The 16417-nt window shown below is 38.8% G+C and overlaps 4 protein-coding genes across 12 annotated transcripts; 1 reads left to right on the forward strand and 3 right to left on the reverse strand.

Annotated features, from left to right (window-relative positions):
- The first annotated feature begins 1857 nt into the window (after positions 1-1857).
- Positions 1858-5406, forward strand: LOC117619812 (protein DA1-related 2). Of its 5 annotated transcripts, none has more exons than XM_034349850.1 (12): positions 1858-2003; positions 2176-2342; positions 2646-2733; positions 2840-2966; positions 3203-3323; positions 3415-3498; positions 3599-3718; positions 3852-4064; positions 4149-4211; positions 4348-4463; positions 4554-4612; positions 4703-5406. In XM_034349850.1, exons 1-12 carry the CDS (start codon positions 1958-1960, stop codon positions 5035-5037), a joined length of 1539 nt encoding a protein of 512 aa, XP_034205741.1. In that variant the 5' UTR covers positions 1858-1957; the 3' UTR covers positions 5038-5406. The 5 variants fall into 5 exon arrangements, with proteins under 5 accessions (XP_034205741.1, XP_034205742.1, XP_034205743.1 ...); XM_034349851.1 differs by having other exon boundaries at positions 2179-2342; positions 4703-5219; XM_034349852.1 differs by having other exon boundaries at positions 2203-2342; positions 4703-5219.
- An 81-nt stretch (positions 5407-5487) lies between these two features.
- Positions 5488-9795, reverse strand: LOC117619815 (mitochondrial substrate carrier family protein B-like). 5 transcript variants are annotated; one of them, XR_004584620.1, is made up of 9 exons: positions 9191-9795; positions 8759-8935; positions 8501-8650; positions 8039-8140; positions 7882-7952; positions 7695-7762; positions 7235-7326; positions 7006-7093; positions 5977-6088 (listed from the first exon to the last, which is right to left on the reverse strand). XR_004584620.1 is itself a non-coding variant. In XM_034349856.1 (7 exons), the coding sequence occupies exons 1-7, from the start codon at positions 9437-9439 to the stop codon at positions 5847-5849; spliced, it is 1059 nt and encodes a 352-aa protein (XP_034205747.1). In that variant the 5' UTR covers positions 9440-9789; the 3' UTR covers positions 5488-5846. The 5 variants fall into 5 exon arrangements, 1 of the variants encoding a protein (XP_034205747.1); XR_004584621.1 differs by having other exon boundaries at positions 5981-6088; positions 7054-7093; XR_004584618.1 differs by having other exon boundaries at positions 5881-6088; positions 7006-7326.
- Positions 9796-10511: 716 nt separating this feature from the next.
- Positions 10512-12948, reverse strand: LOC117619814 (BEL1-like homeodomain protein 9). Its single transcript, XM_034349855.1, has 4 exons — positions 12279-12948; positions 11243-11613; positions 11099-11159; positions 10512-11013 (listed from the first exon to the last, which is right to left on the reverse strand). The coding sequence occupies exons 1-4, from the start codon at positions 12741-12743 to the stop codon at positions 10699-10701; spliced, it is 1212 nt and encodes a 403-aa protein (XP_034205746.1). The 5' UTR covers positions 12744-12948; the 3' UTR covers positions 10512-10698.
- Positions 12949-13048: 100 nt separating this feature from the next.
- LOC117619811 (protein NRT1/ PTR FAMILY 5.6-like) lies at positions 13049-15479 on the reverse strand. Its single transcript, XM_034349849.1, has 4 exons — positions 15152-15479; positions 14739-14956; positions 14098-14645; positions 13049-13946 (listed from the first exon to the last, which is right to left on the reverse strand). The coding sequence occupies exons 1-4, from the start codon at positions 15297-15299 to the stop codon at positions 13121-13123; spliced, it is 1740 nt and encodes a 579-aa protein (XP_034205740.1). The 5' UTR covers positions 15300-15479; the 3' UTR covers positions 13049-13120.
- Between the last annotated feature and the right edge of the window lie 938 nt (positions 15480-16417).

Raw genomic sequence — 16417 nt, forward strand, 5'->3', positions numbered from 1 at the left:
GTAAAAGAAATATAACAATCCAAGAGGCTTTCCCTTTTCAGGACACCACAGAGCAGAGACTAGATTATCTTATTTGCATCTGCAAGATTTGGTAATTCATGTGACTTGATTCAGAGGCATCTGTCTGTCGCCCTTTACTAGAATATTGGCATCTACATACATACATCAACTGCTTCTAATTCACACAACTTCTCCTAAACGTTACAATACTTGGAAACATCTCAAGCTGAGAATAAAGCCTGTCCTAGAAATTGTATGGCTCCTAATTAGAAAAATAGAGTTCCTAGCTAGGGTACCAAGACAGCTGTCAATAATATACCCCCAACCCTAGCAGATCTCTAGGCCTCAGATTAATGCTCAGCTAAAATCATTAGATAGGTAAAAAAAGCATGGACGGCTTACAATACAAAGGGTCCCTTTTATCTTGAAATTAGTGTTTGATATACAATATACTTGTACTTATAGATAGGAATATTGGAGGACAGTTTCCCATGCAAAAACCGACTTGCAGGAGAAACACTTGTATGAAACGAGAATAACACTATTTTATTATCCCTGATTAATATAATGTTATGACACGAGTGATAATTTTTTCATGTGACATAATATTATTGGTTGAAGATAATGAACTAGTGTTATTCCAGTTGCAATCGAGTTTTTGCAACTGCATTTTAAGGTGTAAAGTGGGTTGACTATATATATAAGATCGTCATGCATCAAAGGTTGAAACAAAGTTGTTTTCTCAAACTAATGGAAGTACCCTTCTTACATACAAATGATAGACAAAGAGAAGCTTTTATGAATGGATTCCTTGTGTTGTGTATGTAAGAAGATTTTTTTTCTTCTTTTTTTTCTTTTTATTTTTTTATTTTGTTGAGAGAATATTATTGCCATGTGAAAACTTAATGGAAAGAAATGCTAGTATATAAATAATAAAGTATCTTATTCCAATCCAAAGGAGGCAAAGAGAATTATTATATTGGCAAAAAAAAAAAAAAGGGAAAAGAAAAGGGAGAATAAAAACCTGTTAATTTTAGTGGACCACCATCCTTATGCAAGACTTTTGGGCCTGTCTGGCTACCTATTTTAAAGGTCTTGTTTGGCTGTCTTTACGGAGGCGAAGAGATTGGTTATTGGATAAAGCCTCGCACTTTGAACACATCCAAACACACCGTCAAGTTCCTAAATCCAGTTGACGACCAACAACAAAAAGTGGAGGCCCATGGTAATTACGTAAATAAAGCGAATATTCTGAGTCATTTTTAATCGTAAACCCGGGAAAATGCAAATTCGCTCCAAAATTCAAAACCAGAAAGAAAGAAGAAAAGAGAAAAGAAAAGCGAACGAAAAGAGAGAGAGAGAGAGAGAGAGAGAGAGAGAGGAGAACATTCCTCCATCTCCATCTCCAACTCAAATCCAATCTATGACGATGCGTACACACACAGCACGACCCTTTTTTTTTCTCTTTGTGGATTCACTGAGCTGTCCTCCACCGTTACTTTTATGGTCCTCCGCCTCACCAGATTCCATCCCTCCCTGCCTGTGCCGCATATATGTATATATGTTTATGCCGCATATATTTATTTATTTTTGAGGTTTTTTTTTTTGTTGGGTTGAGTTTTGATCAGTACTTTTTTGGGTGTTGAGAAATGAAATGAATTTCATTGCTTTGGAAGCGAAGAATCTCAGTCTTTCTCTACGTCTCTCTCTCTACATTCTAAAATCACTTTCTTTCTCTCTCAGAGATTCTCTTGCTTTCTTTCTTTCTTTTCCCTAGGCCTTTTAATTTTAACGATGCCCAGTGCCTTGTTCTTCTCCCCCTTTTCTTTCGAGCCGTTCGTCACGTAATAACTCTCTCTCTCTCTCTCTCTCTCTCTCTCTGTGACCGTCCTTTTCGAGGTTCTGGGTGATTCCGGCGAAGCCCTCTCTATACGTAGGAGCTTCATTTCCATATCACATGGCTCCCACAGGTGTCAACCAGCTCTCTCACCCTTGTATTTATGGTATAACATACCTGTCTATATATTCATCTCCTCTCTCAATCAAATTAATTCAAGTTTTTCAAACTCCGTTTTTTCTTTTGGGCTCTGTTTTTTTACTTTCTTTTTAAAAGCAAGAAGAAAGAACGGAAAAGTGGAATTAGTTGGGAGATGTTGTTGAAATTTTTGTGGTAAGCAGGGGAGTTTGTTTCTTCGTACGCAGAGAGGAAGTCAAGCTTTATGAAATGGCTCAGTAAACTTTTCAAAAGCGGGCCCAGTCGCGGAAACGCCGCCGGTAGTAATCGTCATCCGCAGCTAATTGGCGACGAAAGCATGATTTGGCGGGCACCACCTCGATCCTTGGTTTGAACTTTGAACACCAACCCTCTTCCCTTTTTAGTATTCTTTGACTTCTTGCTGCTGTTGTTAGGAGGTTACAAAATTTTGTTCAATTTTGGCTGCACCTTATGTCTTTACTTTTCAGTATAGATTCTAAGATTGGTATTGTATATATATTCTTTTGAGATTGCAGAAAATGGTGTTTGGTAGAATTTTCTCAGCATTAGACTTGATGCCCTGTTAGGCTCTGTTGTGTCCTGTGTTATGCTTTGGGTGTAAAACATAGGGTGTGTACATTTCTAAAATTAGTTTCTTTTTTGTGATCAGGATGACCGCTCTAGAGCGCAGAAGGAGAAAGAGGAATTAGACCATGCAATTGCACTGTCTCTGGGTGAAGATTTGAAGAGACGAAGTGGTAGGTTTCTATTGTTCAAGATTTAACTATGAATTCTACTGTCTGTGTGTGTGTCTATTTGACAATGTCATAACTGAGGGTTCAACTTTTGATTTTTAATTTCCAGGATATAGATGGCAGGCAGAGAAAGATGAAGAGCTTGCTAGGTCACTTCAGGACAGTTCGAATCCGCCTTTATATCCTCCGTACGCCCCAGCTCCTGCATCGTATTATCCCTATGGACAAACACAAAGGTAACATTTTTCAGTTGTACTAGTAATTTTGTGCAGCACAGGGTCCACAGTTTTATCAATTAAATATCAGTGTTAATAGAGCTTGAAGGTTGTTGCAGCCGTTTATAAAAATTCAAATGAGTTTGTGGCCAACCTGAGTCTAAGAGAAGGGGGGAAAATCAACTTCAAGTCTAATTTCACAACTTCCTAATCTTGAATGTTACTGAAGCTTTCCTGTTTATGCCTGAAATTTGCAGAATATGCGGCGGTTGTAAACAGGATATACGCTTTGGCAACTATCTGGGATGCATGGGAACTTATTTTCATCCCCAATGCTTCTGTTGTCGTTCTTGTGGTCGCCCGATAGTTGAGAATGAGGTAGCTTGTCTTCCTTGGATTCATATCACTGTATCGATCTCTTTTCTTTGCTTTTATCCAGTTCTTACCGGTGTTTTTCTCTTGATCCAAGTTTTCTTTGTCAGGGAGGGATCCATATCACAAGTCATGTTTTAAAGAGCTGGCCCATCCCAAGTGTGAAGTTTGTCATCAATTTGTAAGATGCTGGGTTATTATAGTTCATCTAAACTTGGTCTTGGTCATTACTATAGTTATTTATTTTGACATTACTTATTCTTGATTTCGAAAATTTTCAGATTCCAACAAATCGAGCTGGTTTGGTCGAGTATAGATGCCATCCGTTTTGGTCACAAAAATACTGTCCATCACATGAACATGATAACACAGCTCGTTGCTGTAGTTGTGAACGTTTAGAGGTACTAATCTAAGCCAGTGCGATAATTTTTCATACAAAAATTGTAGTGCCCTCCGCAAAATATTATTGAAATTTGAAAATGAAACACTATGAGCACTAAATCAAATCATTCTGTTGTATTCTTCTCCTCTAAGTCTTGGGATGCAAGATATGTGTCGTTGGGAGACGGACGGAGTTTATGCTTTGAGTGTATGGAATCTGCAATCATGGATACCGGTGACTGTCAGCCCCTGTATCATGCCATCAGAGATTATTACGAAGGAATGAACATGAGATTGGATCAGCAAATTCCCATGCTTCTGGTTGAAAGACAAGCACTTAATGAAGCTATTGTAGGAGAGAAGAGTGTAATATTTGATAACCAAAACTGGTTAATTATTTGAGTTTTTTGCTCTGTTGAATTCCTCTAATTCAAAACTGGTTCTTTGCAGGGCCTTCATCACATGCCCGAGACCAGGGGTTTATGCCTTTCTGAAGAGCAGACCGTCACCAGTGTAAGATATCAGACAATTTTTATAATTTCTTTTTCCATATTCATTAAAATTGTAATAATTCATGAGCAGAGCTTACCAAAGTTTTTTTTTAAATATATATTTGTTTCCCTTGATTTCTCTATTTCTTATTAATCAGATACTCAAAAGGCCAACATTTGGGAGGCATCAACTGGTCGGAATAAAAACCCAACCTCAGAAATTGACTCGAAAATGCGAAGTTACTGCCATTCTTGTTCTCTATGGTCTCCCAAGGTAATTCAATTTTAAGACCATATTCTATAATATACAGAGCATGAAAGCAAAATGCTAACCATAATCTTCTCTCTTTGAAACCGAATGCAGATTACTAACAGGTGCTATTCTTGCGCATGAGTTGATGCATGGCTGGTTACGCCTCAAAGGTAGCATGTATTTCTGAAGCTCTCCCAACATGAACCTCCTCCCTCTATTTTTTTTGGGATTCATTTTTCTTCTTCAACTGGACTGTGCAGGCTACCGGAATCTTAATCCGGAGGTAGAGGAGGGCATCTGCCAGGTGCTTTCATACATGTGGCTTGAATCAGAAGTAATGCCAGGATTTAAAAACATGCCATCTTCATCTACATCCACATCAGCAGCTTCCTCTTCCTCTTCATCATCGTCATCGAAAAAAGGAGGAAAGTCCAAAGTTGAACATAAACTGGGTGAATTTTTCATGTACCAAATTGCCAACGATTCTTCCCCTGCATATGGAGGAGGGTTTAGATCAGCTAATGCAGCTGTCAACAAGTATGGTTTACGTCGTACCTTGGACCACATTCGTCTCACCGGAAACTTCCCATTGTAATAAGGGAAAAATAATGTTCCCTGTTTCTGTCTCTTTGCTGTACACGGCCACTGAAGATATTATTTGTCCAATCCCAAAGGATTGAGCTCATCACAGAAGCCATGTGAGGATACAAGTCCCATGTCACTCTTCCAATCAATAATGTTGCTAATAAAATGCATTTCTTTCTTTCTTTGACATAAGTGATTCTTATGTTTTCATTATTTGTATGGCGGTCAATTACGTGCTTCGCAGATGTTAATGAAGTCGTGAGTTCATCGGTTCTGGAATTTTTTCTAAGAGAAGTTTGGTATCTCCTTTTCGGTTGCAAAAGTTTTGTATTTTTCATTATGTAAAACATATCTTTGTATGAGAGCAGGCTTGGGATCACGTGAAAGATTCCCAAATGTGTAGAACAATTCTTGCGAAAGAGAAGCATGACACTTCAAGCCACATTAAAAAAGAAAAATAAAACCCCGGAAAAATATAGGGGAGACAAAATAAGCTTTACTTCATTTTCTTTTTGAATTCGAAAAAGCAACACATCATAGTTGCAATTTTACATACACGGTATTATCATGGATCAAATACAGTTGCAAGAAATGGGCCTAAGATTTCTCAGATAAGAAAAGATTGAATATGTTTGAGAATTGTAAGAGAGTCGCGTAGCATTCAATTCTAAGTGTAATATAGGATCGTCAATCTATACATGGAAAAATGTAATTCCCACGGCAGCACCGCAAAACTAACTACCATGAGATTTGTCATGGCAGCTTCTTTCACTCACACCCTCCTTTCCTTTGGCATCACTTCTGTAAGATGGGCATCGACTATAAACCAGCACTAACATCTGCTAACAGCATCTTCAATGTCTCGTACGTCATAAAACAAATACCTACACCAGGTACCACCTTGTAGTACTCTGGTAGGATTCCTCTATACAGGCCACGTAAGCCTTCCGTCCTGAATATTTGCTTAAACGTACCAAAAAGGCCTGTTGTGTAGACACGGGCTCGGCCACCGGCCCCTTCCAACTGCTTCCTTCGTCTCACAAGATCCAATGGAAATGTTGCTGCATAATGTAGTGAGAATCAAATGATAAGAGACAGCACCATTCTTGAATAACATCATACTCTAATACGATTTGAAGACTAGATCTTACAAGGTCATGAAACTTCTTAGGTCTCGAACAGTTAACCAATCAATTATAACAACGCAAAGACAGTGTAATATGACAAGTCAAGACGAGAAAAAAGACTCACAAAAGCGGACAAAAACCAAGAAAATAATACTGAAACAGATGATCAGACAAAAAAAATACTCTTATCAAGTTTGTCTAAGATGTGTCGCATTTAACTCAAACAAAGCGTATTCTTGCTACAGAACAAAAGCCAGTGCGACAGAATGCCCATGTAAAAAGTTGTACCATGAAAATGAACTCCCATGATTGCTCTCATTTAGCAATATCATTGCAAGCTATAGTATCCATAAACAAGTCACGCAGAGAAAAAACTGTACCCAAGGGCAGCTTCCAGTAAAACGCCAGTACCAAGGTTGTTCAATGTAATGAAATATAAATTCTAACCAAACAATTTCTTCTAATGCCCCAGTGACATCAATGGAATGATGTTACACTCAGAATGAGCTTGAATAGTGACACATTTACTCTAACTATGCAGCTTGACAATCCAGTGCTAAGTATGATAAATCAGAAGTCATATGTTTGAATGAATTTCAGTTTGTTGGGCTTGATAATTGGGTGTTTAAATGTTTTCATTCAGTCAGCAATTTATTTAAAAGCCAAAACTTGCACTATTATGACATAATGAAGGAAAGATAGACTAGAGGGCCTTAAATAAAGTATATTTAGATATTAAGATCCAAGTGAAGGCAACACTAGCCCAAGGCCATCCCTGCAGACAGCAGGGGCTTGAAGGATTACAGTACCAATGAAGCCATTGCAAAAGGAAGCCTAAGTGAGAAGCATACCTCAAAGAGGACACCTCTCACATTTGGTAACTGAGAACATAGGTTCACCTGATAGCAGTGCCACCCTATAATAGAACCGACTGCAAAGCTTTGGAAGACAAGCCACCGAAGAAATGTTGGAAAGATGATGTAAATCAAAACAAGATCTTTATATTAAAATAATTAAGTTAGCTGAATGATGGAGGAGAGGAAATTTCTTGTCAGCTTCCTTACTAAAATTCTCAAATACCAGATAAAAAAATGACTCCAGTCTGGTTTCTGGCTCTAGGGGTCAGTCTGGTTAGAGACTTGGTGCAGAGCCTGCACCACATCCTGTTTTCTCTGCATCAAAAGCATAGTAAACAGCTATGTGCATTAAGTTTTAAGTAATATTGACATTTCTAATTAAGAAAACTAAATTAACTAAACCAGATTGTTAACTGTAACAGCACAGTTCTAATTAGATTTGAATGCAAAAGTTCAGATCAGGGGTGTTTCACCAAGGTAAACTTAATAAATTATATCTAAAAGATTACATTGCCTAAATAGTAAACAGTGAAAGAAAATGTACGTAAAACTACAGGGGCAAAGAAGCATTATAATCAAGCATCAAGGTTGACACTGACATTATAAACCATGACTTCCATCATGAACAACAATCACCAGTATATGACACGAAATTCAAAATAAATGAGTGTACGATCACTCACCTGTTGATGACGCAATTCCTGAAAGGCTCCCACAAGCAAGACTAACCAACACAGTAGAATCATTGGGCCTGATGTAAAGATAATGAAAATAACATTATAATGTTAGGCCAAAACACAGGATCCATGCAAAGGTAATTGTAAGACATTAAGACCCCAGAATTGCTGAATCAATTGATAAAGCAACCACCTATGTGACTGCCAAGAAGCTCTCAAGGTCTCATACACGGAAAAACTGATAGCTATACTTGGCCCGACACCCTGCATTATGGACAGAGCAGTAGTTAGATACGCACAGGAAAACGGAATTCTAACCATAATTAAAGTTACAAAAATATTGAGCATACCAAGAGGGTTGCTCCAAGTCCCTTATAGAGGCCAAAAAGACCCTCATCTCGACTAATAGTTCGCAAAGTTTGCCAAATACCTTTGTAGTACATCACATTTGTCTGCAAAGTTCCACTAATTAGTAGAGCAAAATGCATATGCAAAAATTATCACTTGAGACGAAGAGCTACATATATAGTAAACCAGACAGGACGCAATTGTTCAAACTGGAGTTGAATATTTTGCCTTTGTAGCACTCGACTGTAAACTTTCAGGCAAGTTTTTTTTAAAAATTTATGTTTCACTCATCCAACTCACAGAGACATAGTACGAACAGAATTGAGGACACATACACTAATGTCCAATGAGAAAGGGCAGCACAGCATCCCCAAACATGTCAATCGATGGTTCAAAAACTTAACAAATCAGTACATAAATCTAGTAAAAATAACAAAGATTGCCTTTCAACCATCTGATCTCACCTGAGCTGCAAGGCGCGTCCTTACAAGATCCAAAGGATATGTAGCTGATGCAGCTGTTATTCCCGCCAATCCACCACCCACAAAATGTACGCAAAGGTCTGTACTCAAGTTCTCCCTATGATTTTCCAGTCCTGGCATTGTTTGTAGGAACTGTACCACATAAAACTCAATGAATTAAAGATCAAGCAACGACGCAACAACAAACTAGCTTGAACTGTATCTGTATGAAGGTAACATTAACTGAGTCGCTTTATCAACCTTTTTATAATGTTCGTATGCATAGAAATTGACAGAAGAATAAGGAAGACGATGAGCAATTGTAACCAGATTTCCTTTCCAGAAAGCTCTAAATCCTTCTTCACCAGCAATCCTTGAGGCCTCACGCCATATGCTAGCCTTTCTCAATGTTGCAACATCTGAGTGCATTCCTTGCACCTAAAAAGATAGCATCATATCAATAAAGCAGTTCTTGGTAAAATTAAGCATAACACAGCGTTCACTAACCTCATAACAAAACCCAATGTTCAGTAACCCAAAAAATACTTTATTCAAAGTCCACTTTTAACCCGAACTTTCATTCAACAGAATACAGAAAGCCCCAACTTTCATGTGAAAATAAACCACAACAAATATTAGCAGTAAAAAATATCAGCTTGCGAAAGCAAACGTTAAGAAAAAAAAAGACTTTACCTGAAAAAGAATGGTAAGGCGAGCAAGAGGCGCCGTACAAGTTTTACTAAGAGCTCCGGCAACACCTCCGGCAAGAAGCTGCGACACCGTTCCAATCTGAGACTGTTGGTGCAGAGGCTTCGGCTGTTTCTGTGGCAGGGACTGCGCCAGTGTTCTCACACCGCCTTCGACCGCCACGCCTCCATGCCCAGTATTCAGAGCTCTCTGTCCTCCTTCCACCACAACCCCAACTCTCGCCTCCGTCTGCATTTCAGTATGCCCTAGAATCCCCTAACTTCGTCACGAAGCAACCTCACCCTCAATAATCGAATCTAGAAACAATTGATTGTTGTCAAAAACCCTAGAGATCAGTAATTGCACGAACCCCGACGCAGTTTTCCGTTTCTGCTCTGGAGCTTCATTTCTTTGTCTGCTCTAACTTTGCCTAATTTGAACGCAGGACGGGGGAGAAGAATGTCCAATCCGACGTCGTTGCGGCCTCTTCAGCGCTGCGCTGCGTTTAGTGAAAAAGTTAGGGTTTGCGGCATCGAGAACTTGCCTGGTCCGGAGTTTCGTTCCTGTGCGTTCAGTTCTATCGTAGGAGGAGACAGACAGCCAGTTGCAATTGGTAACGGCAAATATATTTTGATAATAAATAAAGGTCGGTGATTGCAATTTGACAATACATTGAGGGCGGCTGAAAATTTCAACCGGTCTTAGCGGCTTACAATAAGACTGGGCGCAGACGAATTTCGCACACGCGGAATATCTGATAATTTTGGTTTCGAATATGCTTGCATTGGGAGCCAAAGTTCGACTTCGTAGGCGTGTATTGGTGACAGCTGGTAAAGAGTAACTTTGATGTAATAAGTCGGTTTATTATGGTTCTCCACTACGTGGCTGCCAGGTAGCATTCTTGAAAATCTACGAATTCAACCTTTTTGTCTTTTTGTCTTTTTTATTTTTTTTCAACTACCGACCAATCCTTCCCGCAATATCATGTGTTTTTTACGCATATCCACTGCAACTATTGATTTTTTTTCTTCTCATTTACTTAATTTCGTTTATGAACTAAGCGCGAGAGTAATTTCTCTTAACCGCTCAAGCTACAACATCTTATATGCATTTGCACTTTGCTTGTTTCTGAGTCAAATAAACCTAACTTGATGACGTCTTGATAAACTTTTTCTTTACTTTATAAAGACCATATATTTCACTTTTTTTATCTTCTCATGCGCCCACTGATTAGGGTTGATGGCAAATTAAAGCAGAATTTGGAACACGATACCACCTATTTATCATGCCCCATGGTGGGTTGTGACTTGTGACGATAATGCCAAACAATCAGAAATATCTAGAATTCATCACATAAACTATGATAAAGCGACAATGGCTTGCCATTAGCTCAAACTTCTCCACTGTTCATTAGCAATTTAATTAACAAAAAGCATGCCCCTGTAGCTTGCTTCCCTTTACACCCCAGCCAGCTGAACCATTTTATAGCCCAAAAGTCTTTCCATCCAACATGCTCATTTTTTGGCTTGAAGACTCAATACTAAAGAAACTTCATGGCTTCCTCCATAAGCTGAATTCCTCCTTTGTGTCTGATCACTCTGCTCGGGCACGCCGCGGTGGTCGTTTTTTCTAGAGCGTTTAGTTTGGGTGTCTTGAGCATTTTGGGTTGATGTTGTTGGGGGCAAAATCCCCAGTTGGAGTGGTAACTCTAAACAAGGGTGAAGAGATGCGTCTGAAGTTGTTTGAGCCTGCTGTGTTTCAAGAATGTGTATTTCTTCCACCATTGGTTTCCAGATTCTTACTCTTGAATTGATAAACCAATTAGAAACCTGCATTCATTTTTTCTTATATGGTCAATTTCATCACCAATTCAAATACAAATGATCCACAAAAGACTTGGTCATGGCAGGTCACCTGAGTTCTTGATAGGCCAGTCTGTTGAGCCAACATTTGCTTTTCAGAATCAGAAGGGTAACTGAGATGAATAAAAACCCAAGTTTCATAAGACTAATGTATTGAATTGAAATATACCCGTTAAGTTATTGAGAAATCACTCACGGGTGAAGGAAGTGTTCAAAGAGCCATGTCCTCAGAACAGCAACTGCATGCTCAGGAAGTCCTCTTTGGCATCGCAAGGCAGATTGATGAGGGTTGTTGGTCAAACTCAGATTACTTGGGTTTTGGCTTTGGCCTCCCTCAGAGGAGGCCCTAGCTTCATCTTTAACATGGCCAAAATCATCAGCCAGAGGCTTCATGCCTCTGGTTTGAAGCTTGTCCAAAATGGCATTCTTCAAGCACCCGAAGTGCTTCAAAATGGCTTTGATAGCAAAAGATATGTAAGGGGCTGCATCTCCAAGCCCATCGATGGTCTCAAATGATGCCACCACTGACTCCATCTGTTGGCAGTACAGTTTATACTTCTTGTACACCTAAAAACCACACCAGAAAAGTGAACACAAAATTATGAGACTCGGGCTCCAACCCTAATTTAATTTGGGCCTAAAAACTCAAATGGGCCTCTTGGGATATATATGCGACAAGTCCGAACTTCGTCCAAAACTCATATATCTTAATTGTTGAATCGAACTAATCAATTTGATGCGACACTGATTTATTTAATTCAACGCTTAAAAAATAGGGTCTGGGGAATTCTACTATATGTGACATTTGATTTTGGCAGAGCATATGTCATCAAAAACAATGAACAGTGGAAAAATTAAATTGTGACAAGACAATTCATCTTTTTTGGCCATGACCAGTGACCAGTGACCAGTGACCAGTGACCAGTGACCAGTGACCACTAAACATATCAATCAAATGATGCGACACCTTGGCAGCAAACAAACAATCAAAGTTCCATTCAATCCAATGTGATAAACCTGCTTATATTACTTTACAGTTACATTTTTCATCACCAAAAATACAATCCAAAAAATATCGAGGCTAATTTTAATGAACCAAGATTTTGTTTAAAAAAAAATTAAGTTAAATTAAAAAAACTTAATCAAGATTAACATACAGTTGATTAGAAATTCAAAACATAATTTGTCACATAAATATTTTATATTTTCAATTAAGGTGTATTGTATTGTACCTCCTCCAGCATGATTGTCAGCCTAGAGTTCTTCAACTGAACCTCAACCCGATCATCAGGTATCGGATCTTTGACCCTCCCGCTCAAATAGTTCGGCGGAGTAGGATTCGAGTCGGATCGACCCGACCCGCAGAAATCTTCAAGGAGCTGCTGAGCAGGCTTCAGAAACCTGGAGCGCTTCAGTACTGAAGCGTAGCCCGTGAACGGGCCCAGAGGAACCGATCTTCTGAGTTCATTAGGCCGACGTAAAGCGTCGTCGTTCTGGTGGGAATCCGAGAAGAAAGGATGAGAAAATGGTGGGTTAGATGTTGGTGTGTGGGGGTGAAAGGTGAAGCTGGTGTTGGCTGCGGGCATGGCGAGAGTGGGTGTGAATCGTTGTGGTGGGTTGTTCTGAAGAGTGACTCGGAGCTTGTCTCTTCTGCTTTGTTGGGGGACGTGGAAGGCTTCGAAACCCTCATCCGCCATGATTGAATTATGAAGCTTTTGAGAAGAGAGAGGCGAGAAATTGATGAAGGAAGAAAAAAAAAGTCTTGAGCTTTGGGGCAGAGTGTAACATGATGGTGCAGTGTTGCAAAATATTGTACCAAGAAAGAAACAGAGGCTTCGACGTGATGGATTAGAAAAATATTATTTCTTTTTCTCTTTTGCAATTTTGTTTCCACTCTCATTATCTGCATGTGCTATTGACTGTTTTAAAATCACAAAAGAATCGTTTTACATACAAATCACAGCAATTTAAATAAATGTAGAACGCAGACGTATTAAGCCAGTTAACTAATAACTAATCGGTGCTCAATTTTCTAAATTATGCATAAATTCAAGGCATAGACTGATTAATTCCATTACACATCAGTGACAACAACCACCCTTCTCTCCACATTTTTGTAAGTATAGCCCCTAGCCAACAACCCATAAAAGCACAAATTTAAACCATTCATGGCTGCCAATAGCCAGTAGAAATTGTCCAAGCGGCTAGAATTCAAGTCCTTGCCAAACCAACTTCTCCCACCCTTCTCTGTGACATGATCCACAGCCATGATCAGAAAGCTACTTATGAAGCTCCCAACCCCAATCACACTCAGATAAAAAGCAATACCCAAGCTTCTCATTGAGTCAGGAACTTGGTCGTAGAAATACTCCTGCAAGCCAACCAGAGTGAACCCATCTCCAAGCCCAAGAATTATGTACTGTGGAGCTAACCAGAACACACTCATAGATTGTGGCTCATCAGCTTTTAGTCTTCTTCTTTCAACTAATGCTGCAGCTGACATTGCCATCACTGAAAAAATCATCCCAAATCCAATCCTGTGCAGGATGTTGATGCCTCTTTCATTGCCCGTGGCTTTTCTTAAAGTTGGAACAAGAATCTTGTCATAGACTGTGACAGAGATTAGCATTGCAATGGCCCCAAGAGAATATATGGAGGCTGGAGGGATTTTGAAGTTGTCAGTGATGTTTAGGTTCATTGTAGCAGCTTGTTTGACGAAGAATGTTGGGGCTTGTGCCAGGCATACTCCAAATGTTAATGAAGTTAGCCATATGGGGATCATGTTCAAAATAAGTTTCACCTCCTCCACCTGTGTTAGTGTTGTCAATCTCCAAGGATTATGTTTCTGTTCATAAGATGTGCTGACATGCTCTTCAATTATCGCAGCCTTGTCTAAAAACCTACAGATCAAAGCTAATTAGTAACAGTTATCGAGTGTTGCTATTTGAATCACATTTACCAACGACTTTTGTGGTCAATATTAATGTAGTAAATAATAGGCATATAAAAAGTACATTGTACTTATATAATAAAGGGCTATGGTTTGCTTACCTAAGCCTATTTGTGTGAAGTAAAAGCCTTCCTTGGCAGTGATTCTGAGACTTGGGAACTTCAAATAGCAAAGCAGGGCTTGAAGGATTGGGTAAGTTTCTTTTTCTTATGGCTGCAACCAATACCTGCAGCATTGGTATCAAAGGGCTTCCTTCTGGCACTCTATACCTATAACAAGCCTTCCCCATGTAGAAGGTCACAATTGTAATAGCCATGGTGATTGTGAGAATGAGATCTGCAACACCCCAGCTCACATAGTCTTGAACATAAACAATTACTGTTACACCAAGAAGCAAACCACAACAAAGTGCAAAGTTCCACCAGTTGAAGTAGGACATTTTCTTCTTTCTTTCTTCCAAGTGATCGTCGTCAAATTGGTCAGCTCCAAAGCTTTGAAGGCATGGCTTGTGCCCTCCAGTTCCAACAGAGATAAAATACAAGGCAATGAAAAGTACCACTTCATGAATTTTTCTAGGCTCTAGACACATCTTTGTATTGCAGGGCTTTAGACTTGGGATAAACTGTGACATTGTCAAGAGACTTAGGCCCTGTTGATTTTTAAATAATAACCATGATTAGTGATGATTAAATATATAATTAATTTCTAATTAGAATTGGGACTGCATGTATTTAATTATTACCATTATATATATGAGGGATGAAAACAGAACCATGTTGAATCGGCCAGTGTAGGCGTCTGCTAAAAAGCCTCCAATCAGAGGCATTATGGTTGTGACCCCTGCCCAGAAGTTCACATTTTTGGCTGCTGTTTTGATGTCTTGATGAATCACTTGGGTGAGGTAGGAGATGAGATTTGTTGCTATTCCAAAGTAACTTAACCTCTCACTAAATTCAATAGCTACAAAAAAAAATATATATATCTGCCGTTACATTGATATGTAAGATTACGTAGCTATAAAAACAAGTAAAAAGAAAAAGAGATTCATTGCCCAATTAAGCCTTCTTGTGTTAAATCAAACGTAAACATGCACACACACACACAGAGAGAGAGAGAGAGAGAGAGAGAGAGAGAGAGAGAGAGAGAGAGAGTTACTGATGATAAAGAGAGAAGCTTTCCATACGCCAGTTGAAGCACGGAGAGGAACTCTTCCTTTATGATCTACAGACGAATCATAAACCCAATTCTCATCGTCCCTATTAGTATTTGTTTCTCCTCTTCTCTTCTCCATTTCTGGCTCCATCTCCTAATTGGTAATGAATGATGTTAAGGAAACAAAGATATATGGTACTAAACCGAACTACAAAGATAAGAGAAGATATTTTGTAGGAAGAGAGGGCTTTTGTGGTTAAGTTGTGTGCTTTCTTTTCACTGCTTTTATAGTTCAGGGATTCTATATGAAAAACTGAGATATGCAAATAAAATAAAATCACATTTGCATACCTACTCTACTGATCTACTTTTCTGATCATCTTCTTTGTCCTTTGGTTCCCTGCCTACATTTCCAATCTGCTATTTTCCAGCATATATCTAACAACATAGTTCATTATATATACTGGTGGAGAACTGAGACTGAGATATGGCCAATAACATTATGGCGACAAAATATGACCAATAATAAACTGGTATGCCCCATACGAGGAGAAACACTTACATGAAACCGGAATAACACTATTTTGATATCCCAGATAATCACGGTATGCCACGCGTGATAATTTTTTCTTGTGGCAATCTGTGATTGGCCGAAAATAACAAAACAATGCTATTCCCATTTCATACAAGCTTTTCTGCCATATGAGGTGGGTTTATCTAAAAATGCGGAAGTGGTCCAAACTTTTTTTTTCAACTTTGACTGCTTAAAGTTTTCAAATTTGGACTAGTATGTGACCAATAAACTGACACGTTTGTTTTTATTTTGGACTAGCAGTAGGCTACTAGCAGTGAATGTTTGAACTTTTATATGATAATGTTACTTAAAAGATGCTTTCTGAACATAGAGCTTAATTGGTTTGGGAAGAAAAGAAAAGAAAAAGCATCTCAAAATGCAAAGACCATCATTTTGTTCATGAATAACTTTGGAGTTAAAACTGATCTCCAGCTACAGAGGAGCTAGCTTGAAATTATAGGTTAATCTACAGATTCTTATATTCCACCGCCACCTTGTGTATATTATAGCATTGAAAATTCTTCTTTGTATTCTCTTCCCCCTTGGATTCAGATGAACTACTTCAGCTGGTATGGATAAAGAAGAGGTGCAAAAGACACAGAATTTCTTCTAGAAGTTTTGATTGGATACAATTTCACACATACATGAGTAAAGCCTATGACTTTTAAGGTGGTCTTTGGTGGCATATATTCCAA

The sequence above is a fragment of the Prunus dulcis genome, chromosome 2 (assembly GCF_902201215.1).
Source record: "Prunus dulcis chromosome 2, ALMONDv2, whole genome shotgun sequence".
Lineage (NCBI taxonomy): Eukaryota > Viridiplantae > Streptophyta > Magnoliopsida > Rosales > Rosaceae > Prunus > Prunus dulcis.